The 17,575-nt window shown below is 43.2% G+C and overlaps 1 protein-coding gene across 1 annotated transcript; it reads left to right on the top strand.

Moving 5' to 3' along the window:
* Positions 1-4,856: 4,856 nt before the first annotated feature.
* On the top strand, positions 4,857-13,090 carry LOC129864726 (cis-aconitate decarboxylase-like). The gene is made up of 5 exons (XM_055937028.1): positions 4,857-4,899; positions 5,564-5,751; positions 6,475-6,567; positions 9,377-9,582; positions 10,433-13,090. Exons 1-5 carry the CDS (start codon positions 4,857-4,859, stop codon positions 11,376-11,378), a joined length of 1,476 nt encoding a protein of 491 aa, XP_055793003.1. The 3' UTR covers positions 11,379-13,090.
* Positions 13,091-17,575: the final 4,485 nt, after the last annotated feature.

Genomic DNA, 17,575 nt, shown 5'->3' with positions numbered 1-17,575 from the left:
GAGATAGGAGGCTGCTACCTAGAGAGATAGGGGAAAAGGGGAAAACTGGAAATGTGTTATTGACAGTGATGTTTGCAACTCTCTTTCTTATTGTTCTATTAACTAATTTACCATCTGGTGATGTCAACAGGCAGGCCAAAACTCCATCCCACCAAAACAGGTTTCAAACATTTCTTACCCTAAAAGGGCATTATCATAATTTTCACAACTTCACAGTATTATTCTGACCTCAGTGTGAAAATATACACTGAGTGTACAAAACATTAGGTACACCTTAATATTGAGTTATTTTTTATTTGATTTCATTTTTATTTAACCTTTATTTAACTAGGCAAGTCAATTAAGAACAAATTCTTTACAAACAGTTGCACCACTTTTTCCGCCCTCAAAACACAAACAATTAGTCGGGTATGACCTCTAAACGGTGTTCAAGGCTTCACACAGTCATGTCAAATTGGTTGGTTGTCCTTATTGTGGTGGACCATTTTTGATATACACGGGAAGCTGTTGAGTGTAAAATACAGAGCAGTGCTGCAGTTCTTGACACACTCAAACCGGTTAGTCTATGTCATGGAAAGAGCTTTGTACTCTGTGTCACGTTCCTGACCTGTTTTTCCTTTTTCTTGTGTTTATTTAGTTGGTCAGGGCGTGAGTTGGGGTGTGTTTTGTGGGTGTTTGTATCTCGTGTCAGTGTTCGTGCCACACGGGACTGTTTTCGGTTTGGTCATGTTTGTTGTTTTTGTATGTGTAAGTGTTCAGTTTACGTTCATTAAAATATGACCACTTTCCACTCTGCGTGTTGGTCCGATCCATGCTCCTCCTCATCCGAGGAGGAGGATTACGACTGCCGTTACACTCAGTGTGTATAAAACACAGGAAAATCCCATTTTTGACTGCACTGATATTTTAAGTAGAAAATGTGCCCCAATATTGCATTTTCAAAGCCATTTATATTTAATGACGTGCACTTTAATATAGACCACATGGAGAATTCAATCAATCAGATTTGTTTATATGAATAGATTTGCTAAAGTGCCCAAATTCCAAATTTGACATGTCTCTCTTTGTACACTCTGTTACTTTCTAACCCACTTGACACCAACATTTCTCCAAGTTTTTACTATCATTGTCAAAATCAAATTGTGTTGGTCACATACACATGTTTAGCAGATGTTATTGTGGGTGTAGTGAAATTCTAATAAAAAAAGAAGTTGCTTAGGGGCTGGAAGCGCGGCTGCCCTATCTTTCGGCGCCATCTTTCATCTGTAAAGCCCTAGTTATTTTGTTGCGTTGACAATGTATGTTCTGAAGATTAGTGAAATAAAGGTTAAAAAAATGCTAATAAACCTAGCCCCCATTTTAAGAGTAGTGGGTAGTGTATGGGGCTTTGGTGACAAAACGGATGGCACTGTGATAGACTGCATCCAGTTTGTTGAGTAGAGTGTTGGAGGCTATTTTATAGATGACATCACCGAAGTCGAGGAACAATAGGATGGTCAGTTTTACTAGGGTATGTTTGGCAGCATGAGTGAAGGATGCTTTGTTGCGTTATAGAAAGCTGATTCTAGATTTAATTTTGGATTGGAGATGCTTAATGTGAGTCTGGAAGGAGAGTTTACAGTCTAACCAGACACCTAGGTATTTGTAGTTGTCCATGTATTCTAAGTCGGAGCCGTCCAGAGTAGTGATGCTGGACGGGCGAGCAGGTGCGGGCAGTGATTGGTTGAAGAGCATGCATTTAGTTTTACTTGCATTTAAGAGCAGTTGGAGGCCACGGAAGGAGAGTTGTATGGCATTGAAGCTCGTCTGAAAATGTTCAGAGTTTGCGGAAGGAATCCGGGGATAAGGGGGAAAATGTCATAAAAAAGAATAATAGGTCCGTTATGCTCTGGTTTGAGTCACGTTGCTCGAACTGGCGAGAGCTTTCCGAGCTGAAGGTTAGCTAATGACCGCTAGCAATGGTTTGCTAACTGATAGCTGGTAGGTAGTTAGCTGGCTAGCTTCAGTTGAGGGATTCCAGACCCGAAGTAAATAGAAATACTTTCGAAAAAAATCAGATCCACGTCACATTGGGTGAGGCGGGTTGCAGGAGAGTAATTAGAAGTTGAGGTTTAGGAAAATATTTTTTAAAGATATGCGAAGAAAAAGATGTAAAAAGATATATATAAGGGACACGACAGGACAAAGACAAAGACGTCTGACTGCTACGCCATCTTGGATAGAGTAGTCAAATCACAGTGTAAAAGCAGGTGGACTGGTTCTACTCTTTTTGACCATTTTGTGGTGAAAAACTGGCTGGGTGGAGCATAACACGTCAACTCTGTTATCCATAGATAAACAGGCTAGACATGTTTAAACAATTCACTTTTTTTTTTTACTTGCATTCAATTGCCCCTCCCTGTACCACACAAGCTTCCATCCCACTGTCACAAGGGAATTTATGGCTGATTTAAGGTGAAATCGTCAACCCTATTACTTTTTTTGCCCCTAATAGGCACTTACTATAGTATTTTTTAAATTTAAGCTCTTGAGATGGGAAAACTTGTTTTTATTAGGTTCAACATGTGCTCTTTATGACATAATTATTTTGCCCCACCAAGTTACACATCTCATAAGGCACCGAAATGGTGGAATGATCCCCCTGCTCCTCTTTGTCCAGTATCAGGGATCTTTGTCTCTCTGGAGTATAACATCACACCTTACCTAAGAAGGAAATGCCTTCCTCTTGATGCTGATGATGATGGTGAGGGAAAATCCCAGCGTGTTATTGGAGTAGAGGTTCTTGTTTGTGGAATTTCCTGCCTCTCTCTGTTCCCCTGTATGCCCCTCCCACCCTTCTCTGCTCCCCCCCCCCCCCCCCCCCCCGCCCCTCTCAGTCCCTCTCCCTGCCCTGCCCTTCCCTGACTGTCTCTGTCGCCCCCCACCCTCCGTCCCACTCCCTCCCTCTCCCTGCCCAGTATCGGGGATCTTTGTCACTCTGGAGTATAAAAGACTGACAGACTTCACCTGAGAGACAACCTGCCTCCTCTCCTCCACATACTCTTCCTCCATCCATTCATCTATCCCTCCATCTCACCAACAGATCTACGAGGAACAGAAAGAAGAATTGAGAGAAGGAGGACAAACAGAGAGAAGAGCCCAAAACGACAAAACAGAGGGCAGACAGTCAAACAACGAGGGAAGAATTTAACCACAGAGAGAGTGACAACAGACAGACATGCTCTTCAAAGTACAGGTAAGCACCAGTCACTATGGTCACTCACCATGCATATAACCTATATGAGAATGATATGAAATGATAGAGATAAATATCAATCTCATTCCCTGTCAGTGTGTCTGGTTAGAGACCTAGAAAAGATGTTGTTGACTGTTGGTGATGTGTGTGGCTGTAATATGAGCTATATGGACACCATGCATTCACTGATTCATCATACATTGATATGTGTGGGTCTCTCTCTATTCCACTGACCGTCAGTGTGTGGAGTTCGAAGCCGAGAGAGAATAAAGTTGTCTGTCTGTCTGTCTGTCTGTCTGTGATTTGTATGGTGAATACTTCAAGACTCAAGCTTTATCATCTTATACGATCAGGTGTTTTTAAAAATAATTTGATGTAGTCATGAGGTATTCTGTTTTAATGACTCACGCCACACCTGGCTACACATAGCTCACCAATCGAACACTGTTTGGGTCAGTACTCATCTCTTTATCTGAAGTGTCAAATAACACACAGGTCATTTTTTTTAATCTTCTTTGGGATAGGTGGGACATTAGCGTCCCACCTGGCCAACATCCGGTGAAATTGCAGAGCGCGAAATTCAAATTAAATTACTATAAATATTAAACGTTCATGAAATCACAAGTGCAATACATCAAAATATAGCTTAACTTGTTGTTAATCCAGCCAAGGTGTCAGATTTCAAAAAGGCTTTACGGCGAAAGTAAACCATGCGATTATCTGAGGACAGCGTCCAGCACACAAATGCATAACAATCATTTTCAACCAGGGAGTTGCGACACGAAAGTCAGAAATAGCGATATAATATATGCCTTACCTTTGAAGATCTTCTTCTGTTGGCACTCCAAAAGGTCCCAGATACATTACAAATGGTCCTTTTGTTTGATAAAGTCCTTTTTTATATCAATAAAAACTCAGTTTAGATGGTGCGCTTCAGTCAATAATCCACCCACCACTTTCCCTCTTTCAAAATGCGTACAAAATGAATCCCAAACGTTACCAATAAACTTATCCAAACAAGTCAATCAATGTTTATAATCAATCCTTAGGTACCCTAATACGCAAATAAACAATACAATTTAAGACGGAGAATCGTTATTGTCTTTACCGGAGAGCCAGAATGGGAACCACTTTGAAAAACTACAACTTTTCCCAAATTTGTCTAAAAACCAGCCTGAAACTCTTTCCAAAGACTGTTGACATCTAGTGGAAGCCCTAGGAACTGCAATCGGGGGGACGATTTCGCCCTATTATAAAGTGCCAGCCATTGAAATCAGTGGTAGGATGATTTTTTTTTGCGATGGTTTGTCATCTGGGTTTTGCCTGCCATTTCAGTTCTGTTATATTCACAGACATTATTTTTAACAGTTTTAGAGACTTTAGAGTGTTTTCTATCCAAATCTACCAATTATATGTATATCCTAGTTCCTGGGCCTGAGTAGCATGCAGTTTACTTTGGGCACGCTTTTCATCCGCCCCCTATCCCAAAGAAGTGTTAAACTGAAAATAAACAAACTGAAAGTTTTATGTTCATTCTTTCTCTCTATCCGTCTGTCAGGACTGTATTACTGACATACTGCTGTCTGTCTGTTTGTGTGTTTGTCAGAGATCCTTCAGACCCATGTCTGCTACACTGAGAGGACTCCACCAGTCTGCCCTGGACAGTAAGCTCTGCTCAGCACTCTACTCTGTACTGGGTACTCTCTGCTGTCTCCATCCTGTGTTAGGATTTTCCTTTATCACAATATCAACACACACACACACACACACACACACACACACACACACACACACACACACACACACACACACACACACACACACACACACACACACACACACACACACACGTTAGCTAAGTGTTTCTTTCTGGCTTGGATATGAGAAAGCTCATGTTTGACAGTAGCTTATGTTTGACATTAGTAAATGTTGGTCTGTTCTGTTCTGTTCTATTCATACAGGACGTGTTGGTCAGGTCTATACTGTACATAGACCTAGGCTACATAGACCTACATTGACATAGGCTGTCTGTGTTGGTTCTCTAACTCTCCTCTGTTTCTCCGTCTCAGTTCAGACGTGAATAAACTGAGCTTAGAACATACTGGGGAGGTTTAAAACATTCCTGTCCTCGTCTCCCTTCTCCCCTCTCCTCGTCCTCTTAAACACCTCTCCCTCTTTCCCTCCCTCCACCTCCTCTCCCCCTTTCTTCCTGCCCCTTTCCAACTCTCCTCCCTCACCTCTCACCCCCCTCCTCCTCCTTCTCTCCTCGTCATACCCCTCATCACTCTTCATTTCCTCCCATCCCCCTGCTCTCCTCCTTCCTTCCAGTTATACAGTGTCCAGCCTCAGAGGACAGTGTGACGGACAGTTTTGGACAGTTCATCCAGGGTGTCCAGCCCCACCACCTGACCCCCACCCTGCTCCACCGTAGCAAGAGGATGGTTCTGGACTCCATCGGAGTGGGACTACTGGGCAGCACCACACACGTCTTCCAGCTGGCCCTACAACACTGCCAGGTGAGATAATATAATGAATACTTTATTCTTCATTGGTTACAACAGAAACTTGTCTTCTGCCTTTCCCAACACCCCTAGATATACACACGCACACACGTTGAGAGGCACAGGGTCAGCTGCACAGAGTGCCCCTGGATGCAGAGCAACTGTGGGGGGTTAAGTGCCTTGCTCAAGAGCCCAACGGCAGGCAGTGGTGTATGGGCTCAGAGACGAGCAGCTTCTCAGCTGCTTTTTCAGTTGTTGTGTCGCCCGGGACTTGAACCAGCATCTTTCAGCTTCCCTTTCTCCTCGTCTCTTTCCCTTCACCCTTCACCCTACCCCTAACTGATGTGAAAGCAGATAGCTTGTAGTAATGTCAATCTACCAAGTTGGCACATCAGTGCAGATGAAGGAGAGGACACAACGTGACGAGGCAAGGGCTTTTCCCTTACTGACAGCTCTATGAGTCCAGCCCAGTGTTGTAACAGTGCGTAAGAGGCAGCCTGCAGACAACACACAGTCACTGGAGCAGGAATTCAGGACAGGAATGAAGGAATGTACTCTGTAAAGATTGGTCACTCACAGTCCCCATGGTGATTAAATTAATGTGTAGCTGTGTGGAAACACAGCGTGATATGGACACAGTGTTGTTAGGAAGAGGAGAACAACAGGTTGTCTTAACAGTTATGTTGTCCATCTGTTCTTTCTCTCTACCTCTCCCTACTGTCTCCCTGTGTCCTGCAGCACATGTTTGCTCCCGATGACGTCAGTTCTGTTTACGGACGCAGTGGAACCAGACTCTCCCCAACCCTTGCTGCCTTCGTCAACGGAGTGGCAGTGAGTAGATACATCTACAGTAGTTCTGCATAGACATGAGTGTAGATATATGTGAGGTAGAAGAGCATAGACACTGTAGCGGAGAGACAGTGGTAGGATCCAAAAATCTCAAATGTTGACTCATCAGACCAAAGTACAGATTTCCACCGGTCTAATGTCCATTTCTCGTGTACCACAGATACCTTCATGTCTTAAAGTAGTGATGGAATGTTGTTCCTGTTGCTTATTTGAGCTGTTCTTGCCACAATATGGCTTCGGTCTTATACCACATCACCACCACCACCACAGTCATTCAGCCACACAACCTGGAAAAAGGAAACCCTCAACCTTCACCTTGTCACGATCGTCATAATAAGCGGACCAAGGCGCAGCGGGATATGAGGACATCTTCCTTTTATTGGACGAAGACGTAACACGAAACACTCTTACAAAACAATAAACGACCGTGAAGCTACAAACGTTAGTGCACACACAAGCTACAAACGTTCAACATAGACAATTACCCACAAACACCTAAAGCCCATGGCTGCCTTAAATATGGCTCCCAATCAGAGACAACAATAAACAGCTGTCTCTGATTGAGAACCAAATCAGGCAACCATAGACTTTCCTAAACACCTACACTGAACACAACCCCATACATACTACAAAATCCCCTAAACAATACACACACCCTAAACTAGATAAAACACACAAACATCCCATGTCACACCCTGACCTAACTAAACTAATAAAGAAAATCAATATAACAAAGGCCAGAGTGTGACACACCTTCTGTTTGTGGGTTAGAGTTAAAACTTCTTATGGCTGCAATCCCGTCACCGGGATCGATATGACAGCAGCCAGTGACAGTGCAGGGCGCCAAATTCAAAAAACAGAAATCTCATAATTAAAATTCCTCAGACATTCATGTGTCTTATATCATTTTAAAGGTAATCTTGTTGTTAATCCCACCAAAGTGTCCGATTTCAAATAGGCTTTTCAGCGAAAGCACTACAAACGATTATGTTAGGTCACCACAAAACCACAATAAGCACAGCCATTCCCAGCGAAAGATAGCTTTCACAAAAACCAGAAATAGAGATCAAATTAATCACTAACCTTTGATTATCTTCATCAGATGACACTCATAGGACTTCATGTTACACAATACATGCATGTTTTGTTTGATAAAGTTCATATTTATATAAAAAAATCTGAGTTTACATTGGCGCGTTAGATTCACTAGTTTCAAAAACATCAAATGATTTTGCATAGCCACATCGTTTCAACAGAAATACTCATCATAAATGTAGATGATAATACACATGGAATTATAGATATACCTCTCCTTAATGCAACCGCTGTGTCAGATTTTTTTTAAACTTTACGGGAAAAATAAACCATGCAATAATCTGAGACGGAGCTCAGAACAATAGTCAAATTAGCCGCCATATTGGACTCAACAGAAACCAGAAAATACATGATAAATGTTTCCTTACCTTTGATGAACTTCATCAGAATGTAATCCTAGGAATCCCAGGTCCACAATAAATGCTTGATTTGTTCGATAATGTCCGTTATTTATGTCCAATTAGCTACTTTCGAATTGTTTACCAAACGCCCTAACCAACGTCTCAAAGCGCGTCCACTATAACGTGACGAAATGTCCAAAAGTTCCGTTACAGTCAGTAGAAACATGTCAAACGATATACTGAATCAATCTTTAGAATGTTGTTAACATATATCTTGAATAACGTTCCAACCGGAGAATCACATCGACTTCAATTGACCGATGGAACGGAGCTCACTCTCACGTGAACGCGCCAGTTCAATGCGTGGGCACCTCATGGAAGTGATTACTCATTCCTGTCGCCGTCGGCCCCAATTCACATTGCAGTCATCAGACAAAGTTCTATTGACTGTTGACATCTAGTGGAAGCCGTAGGAGGTGAAAACTCATCCATATCTCTCTGTATTTTCAATGAGAGCTTGGTTGAAAATCTGGCACCCCCAGAAAATATCCAAACAGGAAGTGGAACTTCTCAGGTTTTTGCCTGCCATATGAGTTCTGTTATACTCACAGACATAATTCAAACAGTTTTAGAAACTTTTTTCTATCCAATACTAATAATAATATGCATATATTAGCAACTATGACATAGGAACAGGCCGTTTAATCTGGGCACCTCTGTGCACCTTTCATCCAAGCTACTCAATACTGCCCCTTCAGCCATAAGAACTTAAACAGACAGATAGACAGGTCTCAATATGAATATGAAGGGAGGATGGGCAGATCCAGATATGTGCACAGATAGAGGCCTAGGCATGCTGGACAATGTCTGCTACAGTTTTTGCACTTGATCATTGCTGGCTAGGGTTAGTACATTATTGTTAACAGAGAGGGAGAGGCAGAGAACAGAGAGATATATGTGGACACTATAGGGCTCCCATTACAACAGACAGACAGACAGACAGACAGACAGACAGACAGACAGACAGACAGACAGACAGACAGACAGACAGAGACAGACAGGTCATAAAGTCAGAGTATCCAGCATGACATAAAAACATCCAGCAACTCACATATAATTGTCAGTATTTGTCACTATTTATTGTCTCATGTGGTAAACCAAGTGTGTACACCCACCTTCCTTGGTTTTGTAATTAAAATAAAATTTGAATCATTAAAGCAATGAGTCTGATAATAACTGCGGTCTTTCCATTGTCTGTCTCCATTGTCTGTCTGTTGTCCAAGATAACTGTAGTTGTCTGTTGTGTCTGGGCTAACTGTGTCTATTGTGTGCCTGTTGCGTGTTGTCCTGTACAGACCCACTCCATGGACTTTGACGACACCTGGCACCCTGCTACTCACCCGTCGGGGGCGGTCCTTCCTGCCCTACTGGCGGTCAGCGATATGCTGCCCAACAACAGAAAGCCTAGTGGGCAGGACTTCCTGTTGGCCTTCAACGTTGGGATAGAGGTCCAGGGACGCCTGATGAGGTTCTCCAACGAGGCTCAGAACATCCCCAAGAGGTGAGAACTGGACCATTACTCTGGTGCTCTGGGGCTGTAAAATAAAGTATTCTCAATGCCTACAGGTCTGTTTGTGTGGTATTCTACCAGCCTGTCTCTGGGATAGGAGAAGCTCAGTGGCTAGTCTAATTTAGTTTAACAGGTGGATTCCGTCAGACATAGGTGTTTAAACACCATTACAGCCGTTCTACTGTGTTTACACTGTGAGAATGCGGTGAAATTACTTATCATTTGTTAAATCCCTCAATACCGCAAAAACAGACTCTCAGCCTCTTCTCCCTATGCAGACCTAAACTGTATAGACCAGATGGCTGTCCTGTCCAGTAGTATTCCATTCTGCACTAGACAGACACCTGTCCTCACTTTAGACAAATGCAGGTTAGCATTTCTGATCAGGAATCTTGTCCTGGAGGCAGCTCTGCAGAGTGGTCACTATTTGGCACAGGCACAAAGTCATACAATCAGATTTGAAACCTAACTGTAACCTTAACCACACTGCTATCCCTATTGGCTAACTCTAACGTTAAATTAAGCTAATATTTGTTTTCATGAATATAGACAATTTTGATTTTGCAACTGGCCTATCTTAAAGGAAAGCGCTCAGTTATGCCTCCAGGACAAGATCCACGACAATAAACGTCAACCTGCTGGACAGACACTTGTACTCACTGGCCCAGCAATCATTTAATAAAGACTGAGACAAACACTTTACTCAAGATTACTCAATTAGGCTGCTACTAAAATAGACATGTGCCTTCAAAACATCTGATCTCTCTGTCCCCCCCTCCCTCCCTCCCTCCCTCCACCCCCCCTCCCTCCCTCCACACCCTCTCCACACCCCTCCCTCCAGATTCCACCCCCCCACCGTCGTGGGTACTCTGGGTAGTGCTGCAGCCTGCGCCCGCCTCCTCTCTCTGGAACGCTCTCAGTGTAGCCACGCCCTGGCCATCGCTGCCAGCCTATCAGGAGCCCCCATGGCGAACGCGGCCACCCAGTCTAAACCCCTCCACATCGGAAACGCTGCGCGGCTGGGGCTGGAGGCGGCTCTGCTGTCCTCAATAGGACTGGAGGCCTCGCCCAGGGTCCTGGATGACACCGCCGGTGTCGCGGGGTTCAGCGCCTTCTACGAGGACTACGCCCCACAACCTTTGACCTCTCCAGAGGAGGCGGGGTTGCGGTTCCTACTGGAGGACCAGGACATGGGGTTCAAGAGGTTCCCGGCCCACCTGGGGATGCACTGGGTGGCCGACGCTGCTGCCTCAGTGCACAAGCTACTGCTGGGGGAGCTGGGGTCACAGGGGATGGGGCAAGGGTCACAGGTCGTAGGTCTGGTCCAGGACATCTTGCTGAGGGTTCCCCACTCCAAGTACATTAACCGTCCATTCCCGGAGTCAGAGCACCAGGCCAGACACTCCTTCCAGTTCAATGCCTGCTCTGCCCTGCTGGACGGGGAGGTCACCGTGTTCTCATTCTCACAGGAGGCACTACAGCGACCCGACCTGCTGGCCTTGCTGGGGCGTGTCCGCGTTGAGCATCCCCAAGACAACCCGGCTAACTTCGACCGCATGTATGGCGAGGTGCAGGTGACGCTGGTGGGTGGGGATGTGCTGAAGGGACGCTGTGAGACTTTCTATGGTCATTGGCGCAACCCGCTGACCAATGAGACCCTGAGGAAGAAGTTCCGTAGCAACGCGGGTGCGGTCCTACCCAGGGAAAAGGTGGAGGGGCTGATTGAGGCTGTAGAGGGACTGGACAGACTGGAGGACTGCTCTACTCTACTGGCACAGCTGCAGTGAAACACACACACACACACATCACAGACGTGCACACATACCTACACTCTCGCGCACACACACACACACACACACACACACACACACACACACACACACACACACACACACACACACACACACACACACACACACACCTCATCACAGCACTCTTTTCTGACCAGCTGATCTTTTTGCATTTCACATCAGGTGTCTATACACATATACAGACCATGAGCTTGCATCTTCAGGTGTGCATGACTTACGTTGGTCTTGGATATTCTGTTTGCCAGTGGTGTAACGTACTTAAGTAAAAATACTTTAAAGTACTACTAAAGTAGTTTTTGGGGGTATCTATTTATATTTTTTACAACTTTTCATTTTATTTCACTACATTCATCACAAGTACTCATTACATTTTGAATGCTTAAAAGGACAGGAAAATGGTACAATTCACACACTTACTAAGGGAACAGCCCTGCTCATCCCTACTGCCTCTGATTTGAAGGACTCACGAAACACAAATGCTTCATTTGTAAATGATGTCTGAGTGTTGGAGTGTGCCCCTGACTATCCGTAAATTAAAAAAATACTACTTTTAGAAGTAAAGTAATATGACTTTTTATGCTTAAGGTATATCTTTTTTAAATTACATTTACTTTTGATACTTAAGTATATTTAAAATCAAATACTTTTAGACTTTTACTCAATAAGTATTTTACTGGGTGACTTTCACTTTCACTTGAGTCATTTTCTGTTAAGGTATCTTTACTTTTACTCAAGTATGGCAATTGGGTACTTTTTCCACCACTGCTGTTTACTATGGTGTCATGAAGGGACTTTGCTTGTAGCATTTTATCACTTTCTACTGTGAGAAAAGTTATGATGAAGAATCTACTTCCAATGTGAGGGAAGAGACATTTAACTGCATTGAATAATTTAAAGGATTAAAGCTAAATTAAGTTCAAATTAAGAATCTACCTCCAATGTGAGGGAGGTGGGAGAGACTATAGGTGATTAACTGTCACGCCCTGACTTTAGTTATATTTGTTTTCTTTATTTTTTGGTTAGGTCAGGGTGTGACAAGGGTGGTTTGTTTAGTTTTTGTATTTGTCTAGGGTTTTTTCTTGTCTAGGGGTTTTGTCTTCTATGAGGATTTGGTATGGTCTAGGGGATTGTAGGTTAATGGTGGCCTGAATTGTTTCCAATCAGAGACAGCTGTTTCTCGTTGTCTCTGATTGGGGAGCCTATTTAGGTTGCCATTTTCCATGTTGGTTTTGTGGGTAGTTCTTTTCTGTTTTGTATGAGTACCTGACAGAACTTGTGTTTTGTTCCACTTTTGTTTTTTGTTTCAGTGTTCAGGTGATAATAAACATCATGAACACGTACCACGCTGCGCTTTGGTCTATTCCTTCCTCAGACGAACATCGTTACATTAACTTTAACTGTACATTAAATTATCTAAACAATCAAAGCTAAATTATTATAAAGTACTGTACCTTTTACTGCATCCATTTATGTATTTACTGTTTACTTGACAATGTATCTCTACCGTTCTGTGTGGATTGGGAGAATGGAAACAATTAATTTGAAGGATGGCTGTGCTATAGATGTATATGAATATACTTAATTTTCTTATTCTGTATTTTGAGAGGACTTAAACTGTCTTATATTATATCAATAGTGTATTCTTCTTATTCTATACTTTCATCTTTAAATAAAAAGGTTCAACTCTGCTTCTCACCTGTTTTCTCCTCTTTTTTTAACTCACTGTAGCAAAACAACTAGCAACTCATTTTTCCTGGTTGTACTTTCTAAGGAAAAATATACATGTTATTTGCTCATCCTTGATTGCAGATCCTAATGGCCAGTATATTATTGTGGTTGGGACACTGTATTCTAGTGAGAGCACAAACTGGCGCTCACTTTACTCACTTTAATGGGTGTGCATATTGCAATGTTTCCACATAGAAATCGATACATTCTATTATGTTTTTTTTGGTAGTGTAACGGCTGTCTTCCTCAGATGAGGAGTAGTAAGGATCGGAGGACCAATGCGCAGCGTGGTACGTGTTCATGCTCTTTATTAAAACAATCGAACGGCACATGAAATAACTAACCGAAACAGTTCCGTGTGGAACACACAGACACAGAAAATAAACACCCACGAAACACAGGTGGAAAAAAGCTACCTAAGTATGATTCTCAATCAGAGACAACTAACGACACCTGCCTCTGACAATCATACCAGGCCAAACGCAAAAACCAACATAGAAAAACGAACATAGATAACCCACCCAACTCACGCACTGACCATACTAAAACAAAGTAATAACAAAAGAACTAAGGTCAGAATGTGACAGGTAGCCTATTGGTTTTCATGGTTGTAAATGGAACAGTACATATTGGAAACATGTTCAGGCTGGCATAGCTTAATTGATTACGTGGGTCGAATTTGATCAGAAGTGTATTGTGCCATATGGCATCTTGTTGCTGTACTCATGAGCGGCATGGGTACGCTCCAACCTGTCACTTAAAAAGCACTCAATTAATGGTCTCGGAGACTCAGCACTTGAACTTTACATTTGTGGTATAGCTTGATATAAGCAGAATTCAATATAATTCCAATGCAAGAACCCCGCAAAATTGTGCCCCCTCACTGATTTTAACTGCCCCCTTAGTCACTTATCCTCGAGCCGGGTCTGCAAGCCTATACAATTTGATAGACAACAACACTAACAGGAGCTGGGACAATAAACCAAAAATTACTACATGGAATTGCCTCCTCTTACCTCATACCGAAGCAATTTTGCTTACATTGGTAATTTTTGTTTTTGTGCTTTTCTAAAAAACAATTTCTGTGTTCTATTCATGTGCTTTTCTAATAACCGTTTTCTGTGTTCCTGCAAGTGACTGATTGAACGAACCCTCACTATCAGTATCTGCAATTTGGCAGTACGCCCAGACCCTTATTTTGAGAACGAAAGATATCTCCGTTTCAAGGTCTCAGCTTAGAGCAGGGGTGGGCAATTCCAGTCCTCGAGGGCCTGATTGGTTTCACCGGTTTGCCCCAGCCCCAGCTACCACACCTGACTCCAATAATCACCTAATCATGATCTTCAGTTTAGAATGCAATTTGATTAATCAGCTGTGTTTGCTAGGGATGGATAAAAAGTGTGACACCAATCAGCACCCCGAGGACTGGAGTTGCCCACCACTGGCTTAGAGAAAAGAAGCCTCCTGAGGTATTGGGCGGTCACATGAATGAAATAAATGTTAATGATGAATTAATTTTGAATGAATAAGCTAAATCATGCAAATATAACTTGTCTGTGTATAAGGAAACTGATGTGACTACGACGGGAGAGCTCCTGACAGACAATCACTATGGTGCATCAAGTTTCTTGGAATCTTTCCAGTTAACTAATAAAAAACAATGATTCATTTAAGATTGACTTTGAGTGTCCCTGTGTAAGAATTTCCACAACACCACACAACGTTCCTGTAGATATTTTGGTTCTAAAACCATTATTTGGTCAACAGTAATGTGCATTACCCTGCTTCCTGTAATGAAAGTATCTCTCCTGTCTAGCTTCGATGCAATCAAGAGAGTTAAGAGTCCAGCACAATATAAAAACTGTAAAAATGCTTGGTTGCATCCCTGTTTTACTGCTAGCTCTACTCCCCCTTTAGCACACAGAGTGAAGGGATAGATGCATTCTGATGAACGCAAGTATACTGACAGAGCATAATTTCAAAATGTAATTGTGGGAAAGACTTTTTTTTAAACTACTGCTAAAAAAAAGGAGTAATAGGTTTAAGTATAACAATTATTTATAGAGGAAATAACACCACTTTACAAACGGAGTATGTAATTGAGATGATGCACCAGTGGAACAGAGCGGAGCCTGCCATTTGCGGTGAAGACATCAAGTAGCCCATAGAACTACCAATGGGACATTTTTGTAGGACATTACATTCACTGTTAGATCAATTGCATGGCTATCTCGCAACAATTTAATATTTAGAGTTAGCAATCTAGCTAATGTGTTTTGAGTTCCCACTTCCTCAAGTGGTAAATAATGTAGCATATAGTCTAGGTCAATATGCACAAAAACATGCAGGCTAACTAATCTCTAAAGAGCATAAAAAATACCTGATTGTTCTGGATCCTATTTTGACATGTTGTAAATCTAATATGTTAGATGAAATAGCTAAGATCTGTCTTACTTGGCTCTGGAAAAAGTCAGTCTAGAGCCCTTCTGCTTAACTACCTTTGAAGTATAGCCATTTAATACTTTCCTGAATGAGGGCATTCTTTAGAATTTTTGGTTTTAGGCTTATGTTCTAATGTTATAGCATAATACCTCCAAAGGAGCTACTGATTGTGTAGAGTTGTTGCAGCCCTACTCTAACACACCAGATTCTACAAATCAACAGAACCGTGTGGATGCTGACTCCTGTGTTTGAGCAGTACTGGATAAAAAGCCTGCACACCCAGTGTCCTAGCTGTCCAGATAGAGTTGACCACATGTGTTTTACAGAGTAACATTGCTGTTTATTTTACTTTATTTCCAAGAGGGCGTAGTAGTGCAGAAGTGGTTTGTCGTCCTCTCGTTTACTTTTTGTATTTTTTGTCTTTTTTGTATATATTTCAATTTATTTTCAATGTCTTTTCCATTTTTTAAATTAAATATACCTTCCGGTAACCCGCCTCACCCAATGTGACACGGATCCGCTATTTTTTAGACCTTATAGCTAGAACCTCCATCAAAAGCTAGCCATCAGAAGCTAACCAGCTAATTAGCTACTAGCTATTTAATCATTGTTAGTCGCTGCTAGCGGCCTTTACCTTCAGCACAGACACCAGCCATTTTTTTTTTGCCTGGATAATACTTGCCAGCCTGCCTGTATCGGACTGTTTTCTCCACTACACCGCCAGATTCCTGCCGTAAACCCTGGACCATTACTTCGGATCATCACAGCTTGCTAGCTGCCACCGAGTGACCCAGCCCCGAAGCTAGCCCTGAGCCAGGTCCACCTCCCGGCCTACTCTGTGATCACTCGGCTACTCAGCCGATGCCTCCCGGACTCTACCCCTAACACTGCTAGAATCCACTACTCCACCAGATCCTTGCCGTAAGCTCTGGACCTTTGCATCGGATCATCGATGCTAGCTAGCTGCTCCCGGGTGGCTATAGTGGCTAACGCCCCTGCCCCGAAGCTAGCACCAGTTAGCCACAAGCCAGGCGCATCTCCCGGCTAGCAAACAAAATTACTACAACTACAATACCTCTTTTGCCATCTGGCCCGGACCCTATGTCGACACGGTGCCCCTCCGTACCACCACGACTGGTCCGCCGACGTAACTCCATCCACTGTGCCCTCAACCGGCCTTTGCTGGACGTCGGAGCAGACACTTCTACTTACCCCGGCCTGCTAACTTTAAACGCTGTGTCTCCCACGTGCTAGCGTAGTAGCGACTACCCCGCGGCTTCCCTGTTCTATCTATTGCTGTTCACTGGACCCTATGATCACTTGGCTACATAGCTGATGCCTGCTGGACTGTTCATTAATCACGGTTCTCCATTTTGTTTATTTTTTGTTTGTCTGTTGGCCCCTGCCTCGAGGCCCTGTGTGTAGTTAACCGACCCTCTCTGCCCATTCATCGCCATTTTACCTGTTGTTGTTGTCCTAGTTGATTAACTGTTGTTGTCTTACCCATTGTTGTCTTAGCTAGCTCTCCCAATCAACACCTGTGATTGCTTTATGCCTCACTTTATGTCTCTCGCAAATGTCAATATGCCTTGTACACTGTTGTTTAGGATAGTTATCATTGTTTTAGTTTACTGCGGAGCCCCTAGTCCCACTCAACATGCCTCAGATACCTCCTTTGTCCGACCTCCCACACATGCGGTGACCTCACCCAGCATAACTAGCCTGTCCAGAGATGCAACCTCTCTTATCATCACTCGGTGCCTGAGCTTACCTCCACTGTACCTACACCCCACCATACCCCTGTCTGTACATTATGCCCATAATCTATTCTACCACACCCAGAAATCTGCTCCTTTAATTCTCTGTCCCCAACGCACTAGACGACCAGTTTTGATAGCCTTTAGCCATACCCTCATCCTACTCCTCCTCTGTTCCTCGGTGATGTGGAGGTTAACCCAGGCTCTGCGTTCCCCCAGGTACTCTCATTTGTTGACTTCTGTAAC

Source organism: Salvelinus fontinalis, chromosome 11, assembly GCF_029448725.1.
Source record: "Salvelinus fontinalis isolate EN_2023a chromosome 11, ASM2944872v1, whole genome shotgun sequence".
NCBI classification, from domain to species: Eukaryota; Metazoa; Chordata; class Actinopteri; order Salmoniformes; family Salmonidae; genus Salvelinus; species Salvelinus fontinalis.
The sequence above is the reverse complement of the archived record's forward strand: the minus strand, read 5'-3'. Positions and strand labels throughout refer to the sequence as shown.